Below are 22,888 nucleotides of genomic sequence, written 5' to 3' on the forward strand. Positions count from 1 at the left end.
TAATTGTAATAAATACAATAATTACTGTTAAGGAATCGATTTCTTGAGTTCTACACAGCTAAGTACAGGTCTTTATTCTGGTTAAATTTCACTTCTTCTATCTGGCCCAATGACCTTCTCAATTGATGATTTCTGGATTTCAGCTTATTATCTGAAATCATCCTCATACTTCAGTTTTAACTCATTTGCAAAATTATTCAACATGTCACCATTGCCTCCATACAATAAATGCCTCATTAAGGATGCTGACTAGGAGAAGACAGAACACTAAAACCTGTCCCTGCGGATCTCTGTCCAAGGTACCATTTATGCCTTTATCAGCCTCCTTAGAATACAGATATTAAATTAGTTATAAAGCTGCCTACCCATATCCTTATTCACTGACGTTTTTCCATGTTCTCTTCAAGTACATCAGACTTTTTCAAATATCTGATTGATATATATCACACCTATTACACTACCCTGATCTACAAGTTCAATAAACCTATCAAAGAAAAAAGAAATGAAAGAGAAGACAAAAACAAGTTAGTCTGTCATGACATGCTGACAACAGTGAGCACTGCTTTTCTCAAGCTCCATCAAAAAGAGTAAAACACCAATGAGTGAAAAGCAAAATCTTGGGATCCCTGGATGGATCAGTGGTTTAGTGCCTGCCTTCGGCCCGGGGCATGATCCTGAAGTCCTGGGATTGAGTCCCACATTGGGCTCCCTGCTTGGAGCCTGCTTCTCCCTCTGCCTGTGTCTCTGCCCCTCTTTTTCTCTGTGTCTCTCATGAATAAATAAATAAAATCTTAAAAAAAAAAAAAAAAAGCAGAATCTAAACCCATTATTTAACCAAATACAATAATTTGTAAAAACAAAAGCAGCGGAGTTTCATACTCAAGTGATAGAGTGTGAAATGTTTATATTTCCAGTTGGTACCACTTTTGCCTGCAAAGATAAATTTCATATTAAAATGTCTTTGTTAGGTTTCTAATATATCTAAATAAGTCTCAGTTAACTAAGCAGAAATGTTATTGATCTTAACACATTAAATAAAAACACAATAGGTCTTGTGGAATATTAACTGCTAAGCAGGTCATGTGTGAAACCAAGTTGGCCTAATATATTCTAAACCTCAGTGTTTCAGAGCTGGAAGAGATCCAGTGTTTATAGCTTGCAAGTACCTCCTTTCAAAAATAAAGACACTCAGCTTCTCTAAGATGGAATGACTTGACCAAGACAAAACTAATTCTGGGATGGCTGAGCAGAAAAATAAGATCTACACAGAGGCTTCTGATAATATTTCACAAAACCCTGTCTTAAAAAAAAAAAAAAAAAAAACAGAAAACAATACTTTCTTACCAGCTGCACCTCACCAAAAGCACCTCTTCCAATAACTTTTACAACATCATAGTCTTCTGCCTTCATCTGTAGACCTCTGATTTTTTTCACAATTTTCTCATCTGCAATAAAAAAAGATCATATTTATAAGCAATATTTTTAAATAATCACTATATTTGTAAACAGATTCTTAAAGAAACTAGGTTTAGTTTTTAGCTAAATCTGTCAGTTTTCAAAGGTTGTTTAAAAATCTAACATACATAATAACTCTACATCAAAGAACCAAAACTCTATGGTTTATTAACACATATAAAACAAAAAATACTGACTACCAAAAAGCAGCATGTAAGCTACTCCATTTCTGACTCTGTTGCTTGGCAGGATAACAGGTAAACAGTGATGACCTGTGCAGTCTTAGAGTACATTCTAAATCATGGCAGAGAGCTGCTGTGAAATTACTTGCAAGGCTAATTTTAATAATAAATTTTTAGTTGCCTACTTCCTTGCATAGTAATCACATATTGTAGATATGGTAACTACAGACAAAATTGTTTAATTATGAAAATAGCCCAGTCTCTGACAATTCCAACTTAAAAGGTTTACTGTGTTGATATAAATTACATATTAAATTATTTTGAGAATTTATTCTTAGAATTCAACTTCATTTACATCTTCACTGCAACATCAATACTGGGAAATATTGTTATTGCATATATGACAATAATGGTCATCACATTATCTTTCATTAGCTAGATTGACATGTCTAGATTTACACAAACATAAAGCTCATTAAGTCTCCTAGGTAATGTAAACCTGAGTCTTAATAGTGTTAACATTATTTTAAAAGTTCTCTTTGAACTGCCATAAATAACCTACCCTGAAATCAGTCTTAATAATTCATACAAAATCTTGAACTTTACCTACTTTACAAACTGCAACTAAGTTCTGCAGTTTTGCTTTGAAAATAAAGAATGCTAGTCTTTAAACAAATCAAATAGAAAACTAAAAAATACTTAAGGTTAATAATTTATAGATTCTAATATTAATCTTATCAAAAGTATAGTGATAGGATCAAATATAAAGTTTACTCACATCTATTTAAAAAATTATCTATATTCTTGTTTTTCCTCAAAGCAGGAAAATCCAAATCAAGGACCAAGGAATTTAAGCCATCCTGTTTAACAAAAAAGGAAAAAGAAAGTTGTTACAACTTCCAAATATTCAAAAAAGTCTTTAAATTTTATTATGTTGTTCTTGCTAAATATCAATCCACTTTGATATGAAATTGCCCAGTGGCTCCATATCCAACAGCCCTAACTTGTTCCCTACTGCCAGAAAATATATGAATGATCCTATTATGTTTTCCTTTGTTATTTTAGCCAATAGAAAAATGTCATTTATGTATGTACATATTTGGTGATTAGGTGAGAGAATCTTAAGCAGGCTTCACACCCAGCACGGAGCCCGAGGCTGCACTCCATCTCACAACCTGAGATCATGACCTAAGCCAAAATCAAGAATCGAATGCTTAACTGACTGAGCCACTCACACACCCCTGAAAAATGTCATTTTAAAATATGCATCCCATGGGGTGTCTGGCTGAGTATGTGACTCTTCATCTCAGGAATATGGGTTTGAGTCCCCACACTGGGTATAGAAATTACTTAAAAAGAAAATACACATTCAGTATTATTTTTTGCTAGTCAGACATCTTCCTTTCTCTCTTCAAATGTCCAATCAAATTTCGCCAAGCTTTGGACTTTAAGAAATACAGTCTAAAGAAATTAAGAAAATAATCCCATTTACAACTGAATGAAAAAGAATAAAATACCTAGGAATAAATTTAACCAAGGTGAAAGACCTGCATGACCTGCATACTGGAAACTATAGACACTCATGAAAAAAAAAAAATTGAAGACACAAATAAATGGAAAGATATTCCCTACTTATGGATTAGAAGTTAATATTGCTAAAATGTCCATACTACCCAAGCAATCTGCAGATTCAAAGCAATACCTATCAAAATTCCAATGGCATACTTCATAGAACTATAACAAATAATGTAAAATTTGTATAGAACCACAAAAGGTACCAAATAGCCAAAACAATCTTGAGAAAGAAAAACAAAGCTGGAGATATCATGCTCCCAGATTTCAAACTATACTACAAAGCTATAGTAATCAAAACAGTATGGTATTGGTACAGAAACAGACACACAGAGCAGAAATGAAAGCCCAAGAATAAACTAACACTAACTATATGGACAATTAGTCGCTGAAAAAGGGAAGAACATATAATGGAGAAAGGACAATCTCTTCAATAAATGGTGTTGGAAAAACTGGGTAGCTACAGGCAAATTAAACTGCACAACTATCTTATACCATACACAAAAATTACCTCAAAATGGATTAAAGGGTTGAATGTAAGACCTGACACCATAAAATCCCTAGAAGAAAACATAGGTGGTAAGCTTAACCTAGATCTTAGTGACATCTTTATGTATCTGACTTCAAAGGCAAGGGAAAGAAAAAATAAACAAATGGGATTACATCAAACCAAAGAGCTTATACACAGCAAAGAAAGCCTAGAGAATGGGAGAAGATATTCGCAAACCACGTATCTAATAAGGAGTTAATATCCAAAATATATAAAGAAATCATACAAAAACAAAAAAACCCAAAACTTTATTTAAAAATGGGCAGAGGATCTGAAGAGACATTTCTCAAAAGAAGACATACAGATGGCCAACAGGTACATGAAAACATGCTCAACATCACTAATAATTAGGAAAATGCAAATCAAAACCACAATGAGACATCACCTAACACCTATTAGAATAGCTATTATCAAAGACAAGAAATATCAAATGTCAGAGAGGATGTAGAGAAAAAGGAACCCTGTCACACTGTTAATGGGACTGTAAATTGGTGCAGCCACTATGGAAAACAATATGGAGATTCCTTAAAAAATTAAGAATAGAACTACAATGTGATACTTCTGAGTAATGATCTCAATAATATGAAAACACCAATTTGAAAAGATATATGCACCCGTAAGCTAATTGCAGCATTATTTACAACAGCCAAGGTTTGGAAACAACCTAAGTGTCCATCAATATAGGTGAATAGATAAAGAGGATAGTGTATATACAATGAAATATTACTCAGTCATAAAAATGAATGAAATTTTGCCATATGCAATGACATGGATGGACTTTAAGGATATTATGCTAAGTGAAATAAGTCAGAGAAAGACAAATACCCTACGATTCCACTTATTACATGGAATAAAAAAATGAAGAAATGAACAAAATAGAAAAACAAACTCACAGGCAGACAGCAGACTGGTGGTTACCAGAAGGGAAGGGGATTGGGGGGTAAGTAAAATAGGTAAAGGGGGTCAACTCTATGGTGATGGATAGTAACTAGACTTATGGTGATGATCACTTTGGAATGTATACACATGTCAAATTATAAAGCTTGTACAACCTAAAATTTACATCATAAAAAAAAAATATACCCAAACTAAGGAAATTTCCATTCACTTAATAAGCATTATTTTTTTCCTAATACATACAAAGAAAAGAAAAAAATCCAAAAATAGTTATGACACTAACTTTCCTTGCCCTAAGGGAAAACTTAGTCTCAAAAATAAATTTCCCCAAAAAACATAAAAATGGGATAATGCATTGTTCAGATTTCTATTTTTTTAAGTTTTATTTTCCATACTTTCTAAAACAAGCATACAGTAAATTTATGATCAAAATAAGAAAAAGTATATACAAATAACTCGTTGGGGATAAAAGAAGAAAAACAGTAAGAAACAAAGTCTTTACTCAATGGACATGCTTGTGAAGGTAACAGTATTACTAAACACCACTGCACATACTGTTTCATCCCCAAGTAACTCTGAAGAAAGAGGGCATGAAGAAATATTCTTCATTTTAAAAATAAACTCAGGCTTAGAGAGATTAAGTGACTTCGACTTGTCCAAGGTCATGTTACTAGGAAATGACAGAGCAAATACTACCTAAAACTTAAAGGTCCAATAAACTTAACTCATCTGCCTAGTCTCAACAACGAGACTAACACCAATGGAAGGCTGGAAGAGCTGGAGGATTGCAAAAAATAAAACAGCAAATAAAGAGGCCTTTTCCCTAAAAAGAAAAGTATCCAAGTAGGAGGAAAATCAGAGAGGCAATCTGAGGTTTTTAGTTTCTAATTTTAAAGAAATTGCACATACTATGTTTACCATTCAGTTATATTTCATATTTTTATTTTTCAAGAATTTTGACATTTTATGAAAATATTCTTTATTAATTAGAAAGGGGAAAGGTGTTAAGAGTAAACTACAAATACTTTTTATCACAATTAAAAGTCTGTAGAGCCTACTGGTATCTTTTTTCTTTTTCCTACTGGTATCTTTAATGCAGACATAAAACAATCTCAATCCTCTCAAAGTGAAAGAAAAAAAAACACTAAAAAAATAGTAAATATCCAACTTCCAGTGAAGTTGAAATTTTTAAATTCACACTTTGAGATCCCACACACATCCAAATTCCCCTCTCCAGAACAGTTGAACTTATTTTTCAAGGATTCCAGCATTTTAGCATAGTAGGCTATTTTTAAGTATCAAATTATTGCTATATTTTTATATGATTTTGCTACTTTAATTAAAATATAAAATCTGATTCACTTTTATTGTTAGATATATCCATAATTAATGACTTTAAATCAAAGAAAGGTACATTTGGAAAGCCTTCTTCTGTACCTCCATGAACCTCCACAAGAAGAAAAAAATTTCAATTGACAAGGCAAAAGCATCTATTACAAGAATAAATACCTTCTTCTAGTCAGAGATTTTTCAAATAAATGGAATATGAACACTTCATACAGATACGATAAAAGTTAACTACATTAACATCTCCATCTACATACAATGAAGAAAAAAAATTTTTTGGAAAAAAAGAACTACAGCTTCATATCAGTAAAAGGATTGAACCCTTGCTGAACCCACATCCTCCCCACAAGTTATCACAAAATGTGGGATTATGTTAAGATTAAATAGTCAAGAAGAAAAACTCAAAAGTCAGAGATTTTTCAGCAGTCCCAACAATTAGAGCAAGTATTCAACTCATTAATAATTCCATTTTGGTTTTTTTAAGTCATTTTTTTTTTCATTTTTTAAAGATCAAATACTATCTCATTTGTGCATTTAGTTTTACTTTTATACACTATTTTTAAATGATACTATATACTTTAATCTGCTAATAATTTATATTTGAAGAAAATGTAGGAAGTAATATATACTTATAAATTTACATTTATACTTGAGGTTTTTATATTTATAAATTTTCACATCTGAAGTGTATTCTATTCAGTATCACTTATTAAGAAACAAATTATAATTTTTTTTTAAGCTACCGATATTTTAAGTACATGAAAAATATTTAGATCCAATGGTTAGGTTAGCTCAGGACTTAATTGAAAGCCTATGTCTATGACCTTCCCTGTAATGTAGTTTTATATAAACTTTAGGTAGTAAGATTTTTTTTTCTTCACATCTGTGATTTCAACTCTGATTCTCTTCTTAGAAAGTGATACTAAGCGGAGATAAAGATATTTTTAAAAGAACTCAAAACTACCAAAACTCCAAACCAATGAAGAAAATTAACACTATTTGTCCCTTTCATCACTTCCAAATGCACAAAAAAAAATAGGATAATATTTAAAAGTTTTGTTTTGTTTTGTTTTGAGAGTGAGAGAGAGAGAACACGAGCTGGGGGAGGGACAAAGGGGGAGGGAGAGAGAATCCTAAGCCTGCTCCATGCCCAGCAAAAAGCTCAATGCAGCCCTTGATCTCATGACCCTGAGATCATAACCTGAGCTAAAATCAAAAGTCAGACGCTTAACCAACTGAGTCACCCAGGCACCCCTAAAAAGAACATTTAAAAGTGCTAAAACAAAACACCACCACCACAAAATATTCAAGGACCAGAGAGAAAAATGCCAAATAATGAACAGGAGCCAAAGGCACAAAGATCTAGATAGAGGATTTCAGGGCAGGAAGCAGTAAAACCAATGACTGAGAATTAAAAGGGCCTAAATGTAGTGTAGTAAAGGGCCAAAATCAGACTGATTACTGGGAATACAGTAGCTGAAATGAAAATCCCAGCCCCTAAGAGAGACACTGGAAAACATCTTACTGCCCAAGTTTTTTACAAAACTACATAACTAGGTAGATCAGATACAGCTTTCAATCAAGTCTTAAGCTAAGATTTCAGAGCTTGTCCAGTTACTAAATCACCCACATCTCTAATATCACTGGTTAAGAAATATGAATCAGCTCCAATACTGGACTGTGGTTGTCTATATGTGTATATATGAAAAAATTAGCATCAGAAGAAGGCAGAGAGAACACTGCATTATACTACAGTCTTCCCTGAATAAACAGGTACAAGTCAACACTCAATCTTTCCCATTATAATTATCACGGTGGAAAATATATATGTAATGGCCTATTTTCCTAACTTTTCCTGAATGCAGAGCCTTTTAAATTTTAATTGTCAAGAAAGAATGAAGTACTGGACTTGATTTCATTTTCACTATAAACCGCTTCTAAACATCTGTTTTAAAATATCCAAATAAAATGCATTCCTCTTCTCCACATCCCAGAAAAAACAATCTGGAAAGACTTCAGCAACCTGGAATGTCTGAAGTGATAAGCAAAATGATGGAGACCCTATTCTAGGAATTTCAATTGTTAAATGCCGCACAAAATATCGTATAGCTGAAAACTGTATGCAATTATGAGCTGTCAGCATATGGATAGTATTTGAAGCTATAAAACTAAAGTAAGATCTCTAAAGAAGTGAATACAGACAAATAAAAAGGACCAAGGGACTGAGCCCTGGAACACACCAATATTAAGAGATTGAGAAGAGGGGGCTAAGGAGGATAATCGGTAAAGAAAGAAGAAAATCAAAACCTCTATTGTCTTGGAAGCCAGGTAGAGTATAGCAAGAGCAAGAGAGTGATCCATAGTCAATGGGATTGGTAAGTATAGCTATCCAAGGTTGAGAATTCAGTAATGTAGATACCATCAGTACTTTCATCAGAGCTATTTAAATTATAATTTTTATTTTTTTTTAAATTATAATTTTTAATTTAAAATCTTCTTAGTACTTCTGGACTTGTATTTAAAAAACGAAGCAGGGGGATCCCTGCCTGGGTGGCTCAACGGTTTAGCACCTGCCTTCAGCCCAGGGCGTGATCCTGGAGTCCTGGGATCGAGTCCTGTATTGGGCTCCCTGCATGGAGCTTGCTTCTCCCTCTGCCTCTCTCTCTGTGTCTCTCATGAATAAATAAATAAAATCTTTAAAATAATTAATTAATTAATTAATAAAAAATGAAGCAAAACCTTTCTTTAAGATGTTATTTTGGGTTCACACTCAAAGACTTTAAATAACACCTAGCATTCAACTTGGCCATAAATTATGTAATAGGTCAATACAGTATTTGTTATTAATAATAGGAACTCTTCTTGACTCCTTTATGGCATTAACTGTACATAGCATTTTACACAAAGTTGACATTTTAGTTCTCACAACAATATATAAGCTAGGTTCTATAGTTATACCCGTATCAGTAAGTATAGAAACTATAGTTATAAGGTAGGTTAAAAAAAATGCCCAAGTCAACAGTTTATGAGCGGCATTACTAGAATTTTATGACACATTTATACTTTCAACATTACTGAACTTTTTAAATTTCTATTTATTTGAGATAGAGCAAGAGAGAGCATGTACAGGGGTAGAGGAGGATGGGGGAAGGAGGGGGGAGGGAGGGAGAGGGAGGGGGAGAGAGAGAGAGAGAGAGAGAAGGAGAGAGAGAAAGAGAAAAGCAGGCTCCTCACTGAGCAGGGACCCTGGGATCATGCCCTGAGCCAAAGGCAGACTCTCAAATGACTGAGCCATCCAGGTACCCCTAAATATTACTGAACTTAAAGTTAATAAAGTTATTCCTCTAAAAGAATACAACAACATCCAGTTTTTAAAGTTAAGACAACAAAAGAATAGGAAACATATTTCTGTGTATCTGCTGTACAGATAAGTAACCAGGAAATGTTACTTAAATGAATTTTTAATACATTTCCTCTTTCTGTTACCACAACTTCCAAATACAAATATGAAACTAAAAATAGCAGGATCAGGGGTGCCTGGGTCCAACTCTTGATCTCAGTTCACGTCTTGGTCGCAGGCTTGTGAGTTTGGGCCCCACACTAGGTTCTGCACGAGTGGGGCCTACTCAACTTTAAAAAAAAAAAAATAGTATGACCAAACAAATCCAACTTAGGAAATAAAATTTTTTAAGCCACCCTAAATGCACACAGAGAAACTTCTGAATCCTAAGTATACTCCATATTATTTTTGTAGTACACCATCTATTTCACAACAATCTAAGTCATATTAACTGATCTGCTATCATTTACCAATATCGGATGAATAAAATCCTTACTGCTTATTTTACAAAATAGCTTTGTAAGTACATTAGTCTCAGATCAGTAGGACAAATTAAAATAGCTTTGTAATAAGTACATTAGTCTCAGATCAGTAGGACAAATTAAATGAACTAAATGTATCATGTCACCTAACAAAAACTATTATTTAAAGGATAAAAAGGAAAATAAATAAAAGAGTACTGGATAAGTGTCTCACACGTATTTTGTATCATATAAATCAACTTCACCATATAATGCTGAATAGCTAACTTAATGAAGCATAGTAACAGTTTTCCTGTTTGCTTATATAAATCCTCAGCTTTCTATAGTTGTAGTAAAATGAGTTCTTAAAGCTCCCTACTGCCTTAAAACAATTTAGATGGTACAGTAATTAAGTAATAGGTTTGTAACATAGTACCATTCATATTTAGAACACTTAAAACAGGGTAATCTATCAAAAACTTGCTTAGAACCTGAACTCTGAGTTGTAGGTTAACGCGAACCTCCTTGATCCTAAGCCTTTCTAAAGTCTCTGTACTTGGACAGGCTCCTGACCTCTAGCACCCTTTTGGCCTCACGTATCAATGTGGTTTAGCACAGTACTCTTCCAGGTCCTGCCTTTATCTAATATTTTGTCTGTTATATTTTGTTCATCATAATTTTTTGCATTTTACTAAGTACTGTGATAAAATATCATTTATTTTCAGTATGGTAGGGTTTTGTCACTCCCTTAAGTTTTGGGCCTATAGCATGTGCCTCCCAGGCATCAGTCTGACTCCATCCTGGTGCTAAGAGACTGGAATCTCTGGGACACTCATGAACTACAGCATGTTTTAATTATAAAAGAATGTGCAAAGCATCACACAATTGACTTGATCAAAGGTTCAGAAAAATAATTGGTCAAAAAATTAAGTGTAGAGTTAATAATAGTACTAATGGTGGAAGTGCCCGTGTTGACAATAATAAAGCAGCTGCTGTATACAGAGCTGTATACAGACACTGTGTCAAACACTTTCTATAACATCACCTCATGTAACTCACTGAATTTTCCATGTAGACTGTAGAAGTTAAGCATTAACATTTTTTTTTAATTGAAGAAATTAAGCTTGGAGAACTTAATTTCTCAGAATTGCAGTTAAAAGTAGCAGGGTTGGGATTGGACTTAATGGTGCTTCACGTAAATATTAGTATTTGCAGTATTTTAACTATGTTCTAAATTTTTTCTCCTAAAAATATTGTCAATAAGAAGATACAAATCAAAGTACTAGTCATACTGTAATCCATTGTTCAGAAACACTCGAATGAAGTTCACATCAAACTTTATTTGTATAACTATACTTCGGTTTAAAAATCAACAATTGTATTTTTTCTTCTAGAAACAAGGTTTTCCTCCTCAAGGAATATGTAATATTTTACTATTCCCTGCATAATAGAGAAAATCAGTAACTTATCTCCCCATTATAAAATTATCAGAATAGTTAATACATCATCTGATTGAATCCTTTTCCTAATTTAACAGTGGTATTCAGCTGAAAAACTACCAGCAGATAAACAGAGTCGCTATTCTAATACTGACTATAAACAAATCAGACTTAAAAAATATTTTGCATATCTGTAACTCACAAAATTAAGTATCATATATAGATTTTTAAACTCAACCCTCCTGCCCCCAAAAAACCCTGTTCATTCAAGGTAACAAATATACAAAGAAAATACTAATACTGTTAGCAATAATAATAATAATAGTAAAGAAGTATGTTGGAGATAACCGCCAACAACACAAAGCAACATTTATTAGATCTTTGTGGATTTATATCTAGAGAGAATGTCAAGCTACTCTAACAATAGTGCCATTTCAACATTTTTCAAATTTTGAAGTTAAAATATAAACAAAGTTTTGTTTACTAGTACTTTGTTTACTAGAAGGTAAAACAACTTGGTCACATTTTCACTCAAAGACAAAGAACAGTCCTCCAAACCTCTGTTCCTTGTCAACTGCTTAATTAATTAAACCAACAGAATAATTTCTTTCATTTTATACATAGAAGTTTGCCCATATGATTTCCACCCACCAAGAACCTAAATATAGAAGATCATTTCCACAAGTTATGAAGTTAACATTTCAGCTTCATCTCTAGACTCTATCCATAAAACCAATCAATCACTCAACAAATATTAGTTATTATTTCCATTATTTTCAATAGCATATAAATACTTTACATTTAGGGATTACATAATTCAAGACTTGTAGAGTTAAAAGTGTTTTATATTTGACTTTAACATCTAAATCTATCAGCACATCTTTGCTTCTAACAGATGGAAACAAAAACAGTTCCATTACTAATTTAATGGCATAAAGAAAGCTCTTTTACTTCTTTAAATTTCATTTTCAACATCTGTATAATACAACATCTAAATCACAGGACTAGGCTGACAACTAATCAAGTTTTGTTTATGAAGCCAAATAAAGGGTAAGTCTGAAAAGTACTAGTTACTATACCTATTTTTGTTATGAATGCATTTCTATAGTAATCAATTGGACAAACGTTTTATTCCCAAGTAGCTTTTAATCTTCCTTCAACTTTATACAGCTTGAAATTTTATTTCAGCCAATTAAAATCTGGGAGTGTTAGGAGTAACATTATTTATCATAGTGAGAAATTCAAAGCAACCTAAAAATCTGGAAAAGAAAAACTAAGATTTTAGTAAGGCTTGGTAGAGCTATATTAAGCAGTCATTAAAAATGCCAATTATAGACTACATAAGAAGTAAAACAAGATATTAACATTAAAAGAAAAGCACAAAGTATAAAATTGAATGTATGATAATTCTATTCAAAGGACTATGCGTATGAAAAATTTTGAATGGAAATGCAACAAAATGAATATAGAAAATGTGATACCATGATGGAGTTATATAATTTTATTTTTTCTTACTCTAAATTTTAACATTTTTTGTAGTATATTTTGTAACATAATAAAATATAGTAAAATCTAAATGTTCACTAGTTCAAGATATAAGGTACTACAGAACACACAATAAATTCAGACGTCAAAAAAATTATTTATCTATAGCTCTCCATATTTCTACTGAAAACATCCTATTTTAAATTCCAACTTTTCACTGTTCTCTGCCTCCTACATATCATATGTTCTTTTTCTCCCTGAAAGCTATCTGGAATTCAAATAAACGTTGTTTCTGCCCAAAACTTGAACTGGGATTTTTATAGCGATTAACAGATTAATTTGGCAAGAACTGACTTCTCATCCCAAAAGCAAGGCAGATCTCTCCATCAAATTAAATTCTCTATTTCCTCCACTGAAGTATTATTTGTATATATTCCATACATTTCTTGCTAAATCTATTGCTAAGCATTTTACATTTCTGTGGCTATTATCACATTTAATTACGTTGGCCATGAAAGACACTGAGCTCCATTGAGACAAAACTGTAATTAAAGTTCCTAACAAAAACATATTGGATATATCCCATTTCTCACTAATTAATGATGTTCAAATATAAATTAGGTAATTAAAAAGCAAATGTGATTTCCTTAAAACTGTTTAAAGGAAGAGTAGTATAAATGTCATGAAAAACATGAATGAGGGGTATGGGGCTGACAAACTATACTCAGAACCCCCCTCATCCTGACTCAGGTGCTGATTATATCATGAGATAAAAATGAGTAAGAAACTCTCCCTCAAGTTTGCAAAATTTCAACCACGGTTTTCTATTATAGAGACCTATCCTCCACTTTTAAATCCTTATTTGTGCTAGAAGTGCTGGGACAGGAGGGGTAATGAGGAGTCATATAACGTTATACTCTTTATCACATCTTCCCGGTGGAAAAAAAATACATTTCTTATAACTCTTAAAACCACCTCAGCAATTGAAGATAATAAGTAGACAGCTGAACTCTCAGGTGAAAGAGATGGAATTAAAGAAATTTCTAATACAAAACTATCCTTGCCTCTTATTAGATTTTGATATGTCACTATAGTTATTAGTATTTTTTAAAACTATAAACATTTAAATCTTTCATTTCATATCCCACAAAAAAAGCAATTGCTGGAAATATTCCAGTTTCAGGTCATTATACTGAGAGACATACACTATCCTCAGTTTTCTAGTCAATTGCTAATCAAATATAAACAATGAAATTCTAAAGGCACAACCAAGTACCAAGCTCTTATGAAAATCAGAGGGCAAAAATATATATACCCATAAATCACATTAGGAAATCAACCTATACTGAGTACCTACTTTGTGCCAAGGAAAGTCACTTTCTCATTTAATTCCCATAAAAAAACAAACTGAAAAAGGAACATAGATACTGGAAAAATGTTTTTATTTTTAAGAGAGAGAGAGCACACGCAAGAGACAGCAAGCGTGCACAAGCAAGGGGAATGGCAGGCAGAGGAACAGAAAGACGCAGACTCCCCACTGAGCAGAGTCTGATCATGACCTGAGCCGAAGACAGATGCTTAACCCACTGAGCAATCCTGGTGCCCTAGAAAAATATTTTTTGACAGCCATTTAAGTATATGAGAGACTCAGCAGTTCTAACCAAAAGCAGCTATTTCTGCTACCCATACAACTACTACTAGAAAACAGTGAAAGAAAACTTCAGCAAAAAAAATATTGGTGGTTGTTTGTTTTTAAAGTATACACTCCTTTCCCTTCTAACTATATATGTAACTTTGCACTCAGTGTCCCAACTACTCTTACTGCAAAACTACAATATTCTTCTCAATAAAAACTACAGAAGCAAGGCATATTTCATCCTCACCTAGGAAGCAACATTTCTTCTACACATTTGAGATTTTTTAGTAATTAGAAAAAAAATTAACAATTAGAAAAAATAATTAGAAATTTAATATTAGAAAAACATTTTAAACCTTTTAAATTAAGTATCTCTCCTATCTCTCTTTTGTCCATTTACTTTCCCCGTAAATAAAAGAAGATGAGCAAGTCTTCCTAAGGGAATCTAATACACTATTTTTTGGTCTGTTTTACCTTTTGGTAATACATACATTATTATTTGGCAGAGAAAAGGTCTCACTGCTAAAATAATGTAAAAACAAATATAGACAAATCTAGAGTTTCTAAAAGCTAATTATTAACCATCATTTCACACATCATTCCTCTGCAATAGTGCTCAATTTCTAGCAATAACAGCACCTCAAGTAGGAATAAGAATTTCTTGTCATTCAAATTTAGATACACATTTGTAACTCTGGCTTAAAAAAAATTACCTGAAAACACTGAACCTAAATCATCTTAACTAGAAATCCTATTCAAAGGGAAAAAGTAATGAAACACACACATATCTGGACTTTATTCTGAGAATCAACTTCTGTGGTCGATAATTCTATCTACTTCTACCCTAGGACCCAGTAATATATTTCCAAGTATCCACCAGATATCCAACAAACCTCAGAAATCTCCCATGTTGGGTGTGTGTTTGTACTCAACAGGAGTATATAAGATGATCCACAGAAGTACAGGAAGAAAATATAATTTTGCCCAGTTAGCCTTAAAATTTTCATCCCACTCTTGTTAGCTTTCACTGAAGTGTGACATATACTACAGTTTGCATGCATCTTATCTTGAGTAGATATTACCTACTAAATTTTTTTAAATTCTCTAGTAGAATAATTATCAAGGAGATTTAAAATATTCCATTTTTAGAAAGAAAGAAAGAAAGAAAGAAAGAAAGAAAGAAAGAAAGAAAGAAAGAAAGAAAGAAAGCATTCCATTTTGACGTGTAAGACATATGCCGAAGTTACCAAACTGTAAAATTTGAATATGTATAATTTATTATATTACACCTCAATTAAAGCTATTTGAAAAATGAATGTAATATATATATTCACAGACTTAAGATAATACTAAAATGCAAATAGTACAAACAAAAAGAAAATGGCAGTTAATCAAATTATAAAAGGCTCAAACAACAGCAAGTTAATATCACCCTCCTAAAATTAAAAATGCCAAAGCTATTATGAATTGCATTCATAATCATTAATAATGTATAATACTATAATTATTACATTATTATAATCTTAATTTCTATAACAATTATGTCATGCAACTGGGATAGAAAGGAATGATTAGAATATTAAGTAAAATACATTATTTTTTCCAGCTTGTTAATATACTTTTTAAAGATTTATTTTTTAGAAAGAGTGCAAGCAAGTGGGGGGAGCTGCAGTAGGAGAGAAAATTCTGAAGCAGACTCCCCTCTGAGTATGGAGCCCTCATCACAGGACCCTAAGATCATTACCTGAGCTGAAATCAAGAACAGGTTGTTTAACTGACTAAGCCACCCAGGTGCCCCGTTCGTTAATATTTTCATATGATGGGCAAGCTTTCTCAAATTAAAAAGAAAGCCTTCAAAATATAAGACACTAAGAAAAAAGCTAAAAATCTTCCTGAAATGCCTTCCTAAAATATAAATAGTAGCTTCAAAGATCCCTACACTGTTCATGACATTAAGCTATCTGGGGAGGATACAAGTACAGATGAAAAACCGGAGAAGACATTTTTCCCTTTTTTTTTTTTTTTTTTTTTTTTTTTTTAAAGAAAGCTGATGAAGGGTATGAAAGTAAAGGCCTTCATAGGTCTAAATCTCCAAGAAAACAGTACAAGCCTCAAGATTTAAGGCTGCAGAGACTGGAATGTCTGTGATGCTGAATACAAATGCCAAGATTTAACTGTGTTGATATTTTTATTTGAGTTGTTACTGCTTTCGTTAGTATTCTGGTTGCAAGTTGTGTAGGTTCTGAGTCTGATCCTACCCTATTTTTTCTCTTAAACCTTGTTAGTTATGGTACATGATTTTTCCAGAACATAAAGCTTTTCAGGAATTCTATTTCATTTCTGTGACTAACAAAGCCAAAGCCACCACAATTAGAAAAATATTTAAAACCTAAACAACAGGAATATGAAAACAAATTTCTATAATTCTTTGCATAATGTTTCATGCCTGAGTGCTATCCAGCTGTTACCAGTTTTCATTAAACTCAATGATAAATGTTTGGAAGGTTCTTTTGTGTTTCAGTGTTTTTGTTTTGTTAGTTTCTTTAACATAAAAAAAAAGATGATAGATTTTAAACAGTCAGAGGCCACTGGGAAACACTGGTTCTTCTAAGGTTCTTTTTAATGGCTAAAATCATGAAAAACAGTATGGCAAAAAACTAAAGTTCATTTTCTTGACAGCCAGTATCTTCAGAAGGCACACAGAAAAAAATAACTGAAAAGCTGAAGAAATGAGTAACAAATTATACAATGAGAGGTTTACTACACAATTGGAATAAAATACATACTTTTTTTAAACTGATCAATTTAAAAATGGCTGGATACTGTTACAATGAAGAAATAACTGATGAAAATATATTCTCAATGTAAATTACTTCTTTAATGAAAGTAATATTAAAAAGAAAACACCTTTGTAACAGCAACCACTGATACTTTAACTGAAATATAAAACTGCCTCTGGAACAAATGTCCTACTACAAATGAAACTCATTCACTGCATCATTCACAGAACAAGTTTTTACAACTAAGAAATTAAACCCTTATGAAGGCAAAGTAATACAATATGTCATCAACACTGTAAAATTTATAAAAATAAGATTGTTAAAGTATAGAATTTTTCAATTCTTTGTAGTGAGATGAAGAACGACCATATAAAATTTCATACAAAGTTTCTTTAATGCAAAAGTTTGCTGGCTATTTTGTCACAATGAACTTTAAAAAGTTACTGAACTTATAGATGAATTATTGTTTTTCTTCTATTAAGAAAACCCCAAATATGTGGCCTTGTTCATAATAACAGGTGCCTATTAATAGTATGCTGGCAGATATTTCTGGGGAAAAAAATTATAGATTTTGTCTAAGTAAAAGTGGAATTTTAACAATAAGAAAAGAAAAATTTTCGTTTTGGAAGATACTTTTGCCCTGGAGAAAGTATTTTGACTAGGGAGACATCCAGACATGTTTCCATCCATATGTGAATTTTACAGATAATAACATGCTTTTGCCTATTAAAATTGTTTAACTTTCACATTGTGTTTTAAAAACTTGCAAACCTAATTTTCTGACCCAGTTAAAAATAAAGATGTTCAGCAGGTTTTAACCACGTTTGTTATAACATAGGTGTTTAAATACTGGCCTCACTAGGGAAAACAGAAATTTACTAACTGAACCTTAATAACTACATAAAAAAGTCATAGGACTGGTAGGCAGAATTGGAAAATGAATAGTATGATTTAGTAACTACAGTCACTGATATATCCACTTGTATCCATACATCTTCATGAAATTAAAAAAAAAATTATTATAGTCCTTAAAACCCAATAGCAAAATAATTGAACTTCCAACCTCATCTTTAAATCACTGAAACAGTTAAGCCAAATTAAGCATTTTTGTGTTTTTATACCATTATAAGACGAATACCTCAAAAAATGTTATTTATAGATTTTTATATGTATTTTGGAATGTATGTAATATTTTAATATAATGATACAAATTATAAAGACACATCTATTTGATGATATATCTTTTACTGATGAAACAAGATTAAAAGTTTGGAGATCACAAACTCTTTAAATGTAAGAATTTTTTATTACCTTCCTTAAGGGTAAAAACTTGTTATTTACATTCCAAGCATACAATATATTCCCCAAAACTGTTGTGTAAATGAGTATTTAACCAATATCTTGGTATCAACATGTCCAAAACCTAATTAGTCATTCTCTCATTCATACCTACTCCGTATCTGGCAAGTAGCGCCATCCTAGGAAAGTCAAGTTTCCTTTGACCCTTACACCCTGTAATTCCTTCTGTGCTGTGAACTACTCTGGTCTCACAGTTGTTCCCTTCTCCACTTCTTTTCCTATGTTTGCTCAGATTCTTATTTCTTACCTACTAACTAGTTTCCCTGCCTTTAATGACCCTCTACTCTAGTTCATCTCCATTCTACTCCTGAATAGTCAATCTTCTTATAATTTAAATCTGTATGTCTCATGCCCTCCTTATCTGCTCCAGCCACACTGCCTTTCTTAAGGTTTTAAAACCATAACAGAGGCCCTACACAAGAAGTAAGTGGGAACAGGGTAGGAAGGTAGCTCTGAAGCAGCCAGGGCCTTCACAAGAAAGAACATCTGAGCAGCAACCAAGTTTTATGGGGTGGGGAGCTGGCAACATATGGAGGAACTGAGCAAATTATGATCTATATAACAGGAACAAGTTTTTACTACTTGGAGAAGAGATACAAATATGAGAAAAAAAGAAAGCTAGAATGAACAAATGGTATTGGGATGGAATTAGAGTTATCAGGGTAAATACACAATTTTCAGTAAAGATATACAAATACAGATGTAGATGTAAGTGTACACACACACACCTATGCTTTCTTCATCTGTCCACTGAAAGAGTCTGAGTACACAGATACTCCAACAGCAATGAGAACATGGTTTTGAAATACCACTCTCCTCTGAAAAAAAATTAAGGCTCCTCAGAGAAATGGCTGATTCCAGGACTACAGAAAGAAAATTACAAAATGAGCCTGTAGCATCTTGTGGCAAAAGTGGGGAGGTGTACAGTGATAAAATGACATAGAATTATACATAAGCATCATATCAATACCAATAGCCTAATCTTGATAGTGTACTATAGTTATATAAAACATAAACATTAAGAGAAATTTGGGTAAGGATACAAAGGACCATTCTGTGTTATTTTTGGAACTTCCTGTGAATTTGTTTTATTTGAATAAAAGTTTTTTGAAAAAAAGTAAAGAAGTACACAAAGATTGATGGGAAAACATCAAAAGGATGTAACAAGCCAGCCTGAAAGGGCTCCCAGTGGCAAATGTGGGGCAATCTGCGTATTAAAATAAATAATGAGGGCAGCCCCAGTGGCTCAGCAGTTTAGCGCCTGCCTTCGGCCCAGGGCCTGATCCTGGAGTCTCCGGATCAAGTCCCATGTCGGGCTCCCTGCATGGAGCCTGCTTCTCCCTCTGCCTGTCTCTCTGCCTCTCTCTCTCCCTGTCTCTCATGAATAAATTAAAAAAAAAAAATCTTAAAAAAAAATAAATAATGACAGTAATAGAGTATAACCCATTGAATAAAAAAAGAATTCCTGATATAAATAAATGTGTATGAAGTAATTCTTTCTTCTAGTAAAACACCAACTAAAAAATGTATTAGAAATATTAAAAGTTCAATGAGCTATCCATTGAGCAACAGAGCCAAAACTAGAAAAAATATTAAATCAGAATATCACTATTTGGCAATCTTCATAGTAAAAATTAATTTAGATGAAAAACATCAATGGATACTAAAACTAATGGGTGAAAGTAGGAACAGAAACATGATTTTACATAGTCCCAGAGTATCTCCCTATAAATACTTATTAATTACAAAGGAAGGGGGAAGACATCATCTTTAATCAAGTAATCTAAGCTAACATTACCACAAAATAGGATTCATTAAGAATACAATGTCACTTCTATGAAACTGCAGCCAAAAATACAATTCTTGGGTCTAATCATTAGAAACATTACACACCCAAACTGAGGGATATTCTACAGAATGACTGGCTTATAACCTTCAAAACTGCAAATAGTATGAAAACCAAGAAAGACTGAGAAACTGTTCCAAATTGAAGGAGATTAAAGAAACATGAGAGCTGGATGCAATGCATGATCCTGGATTAGATCCTTTTGGTCTAAAGAATATTATTTGGGCAATTAACAAAACTTGAGGGACATGTGGGTGGCTCAGGGACGCCTGGGTAGCTCAGCGGCTGAGCATCTGCCTTCAGCTCAGGACGTGATCCTGGGGTCCTGGGAGAGTCCCCTCGAGCTCCGTGCAGGGAGCCTGCTTCTCCCTTGGCCTGTGTCTCTGTCTCTCTGTGTCTCTCACAAATAAAAAAAATAAAATCTTAAAAAAGAAAAAAAAATTGAATGAGGGCTCTCAGTAAAGTATATAAAGGTTTGAAAACTTTTCCTTAAGTTGGGGACACCTGGGTGGCTCAGTGATTGGGCATCTGCCTCCCATTCAGGGCATGATCCTGGGGTTCTGGGATTGAGTCCTGCATGGGGCTCCTCACAGGGAGTCTGCTTCTCCCTCTACCTATGTCTCTGTGTCTCTCTCTCTGTGTGTCTCTCATGAATAGGTAATTAAAATCTTAAAAAAAAACACACAACTTTTTCTTAAGTTGGAAACTGTTTCCAAATAATAAGTTTTTTTTTAATGTCACACCAAGCCATTTTCCTGACTCAAGGTCTTTGGATTTGCCCTATCCAAAAATTATCGAACCATGTATCTGCATGGCTAATTCTCCTACTTCCACCAGGTCTTAAGTCTTCAGAGAAACCTTAGTATCCGTACTGTCAACACTCTATATATATTCATACCATTCGCCTTGTTTCAATTTTTTTCTCCTTGCCATAAATTACTATCTTAGGCAATTGTTTATTATTATCTGGCTCCCCATTAAATGTAAAGTGATAGCAGGGAATTTTTGTTTTGTTCACTGCAAGGCCTAATCCAGGACCTGACAAGTGGTAGTTGCTAAATTCACATACTTATTAGACTAAATGTACACAAAGTCCTTGGAACACAAAGAACTTAAGACACAACTACAAAACAAGTTCACTTTATCAATCACATCAAGGAACACTGAAGCAGGTAAAAAGACCTCTACTATTCATTTGATAGCTCTGGGGTATCATTTCAACAAATATGTCCGTAGCAGAAATGAATGAGCTAATGTCCTTGCTCTAAGGAGCTTAGTGAGCAAACCTATTTCCATCGGAAAGCAAACTGCACTACTGCAGCCAGCTAAGGCAACAATATTTACCAAGAGCATGTGGAAAATTCAATATAAACACTCTAAATGCTGACAGACAAGAATTAACCATATCAGACTTGACTGAAAACTGTAGATAAATACACAGAAAACCAAGTTTTCTCTAGGAGGAAAAAAAAGACATTCAAATAAAACCAGTGGTGCAAACCAAGGAACATAATATAACATGTCTCTGATTTTATTACTATTTTTCCTTGAAAAACTATCAAGACTATAAGTAAATTAACCACAATGATCTCAATTAGTTTACAGTACTATAAAAATTATCAAATGGCTTATATTTTTTAAAAAGGCATAATCCAAAAATCTGCAAAATAATATTATGGCTCCTATACATGAAGTGATCAAATCACTAACATCTCATTTCATAAATGTTTTTCTTCTATGCCACCAAATAATACAGAAAGCTTTCCTTTCTTGAATACCAATCACCAAACAGACATTTTCTTAAAGAAATTCCTAAATGACAAGCATATCTGAATTTAACCCAATACTTCAAAAATGGAAACACAAAAAAACTATGTACATGTATGTGTATATACACATACATGTCTTAACAGACATGGCTTGATAATCATTAATTGAGTTATGCACATGATCCTCATCTATCTCACAACCAAACTGGTTCTTTGATGGTCAATGAAATCCAAATTTATAAAACAAATTCTCATTTCCAACAGAAATAGTATTACAAAAAAACAAAAAAGAAAACAACAACAACAAAAAGAAATAGTATTACAAATTAGGGTTCTATATCTGGAAACCTATTTTGTATATCTGCCCCGCTCTACATCACAAAAAAAAAAAAAAAAAAAATCACAAAAATGTAGTTTAACATTCCTAAATACAAAACCAACCATTTAATAGAAAAGCTATGTCAAAACTTTTTCTTTGACTTTATGAATGGGCTGAACTAATGCAAAATAAAAGTAAGACTAAGATGGCCTAAAGATACCTTCTTTTCCTGGCAAATCTCCCTGTAATAAGTGTTGGTATGTTTTATTTCTCCTTCTCACTTAGTTAATGCTAGTTATCTGATTCCAAAATTTGGTGAATTTGGTTTTTTTTACGGAAAGTAGCTTGACTATAATAGTGTTACCTGGTATTATTGCAACCTTCAGGAAATCTTAAATATGAGTTTGGCTGTTACTATAAAGTTTTAACTTATAATTTTTTGAAAAGGTTA

The 22,888-nt window shown here is 32.8% G+C and overlaps 1 protein-coding gene across 15 annotated transcripts in view; it reads right to left on the minus strand.

Moving 5' to 3' along the window:
• The window catches only part of ROCK2 (Rho associated coiled-coil containing protein kinase 2), a 141,499-nt gene that overhangs the window by 78,225 nt on the left and 40,386 nt on the right, over positions 1–22,888 (minus strand). For all 15 annotated transcript variants that reach the window (XR_005372093.1, XR_005372099.1, XR_005372098.1 and 12 more), the window contains exons 2-3: positions 2,416–2,497; positions 1,345–1,445 (exon numbers count right to left, since the gene is read on the minus strand). Coding sequence is in view for 8 of the 15 variants with exons in the window: in XM_038560779.1 (XP_038416707.1) it covers positions 1,345–1,445; positions 2,416–2,497 (183 nt within the window). In the remaining 7 variants the exon portion in view is untranslated. The remainder of the gene's footprint in view (positions 1–1,344; positions 1,446–2,415; positions 2,498–22,888) is intronic.

This window comes from Canis lupus, chromosome 17, assembly GCF_011100685.1.
Source record: "Canis lupus familiaris isolate Mischka breed German Shepherd chromosome 17, alternate assembly UU_Cfam_GSD_1.0, whole genome shotgun sequence".
In the NCBI taxonomy this organism is placed as follows: Eukaryota; Metazoa; Chordata; class Mammalia; order Carnivora; family Canidae; genus Canis; species Canis lupus.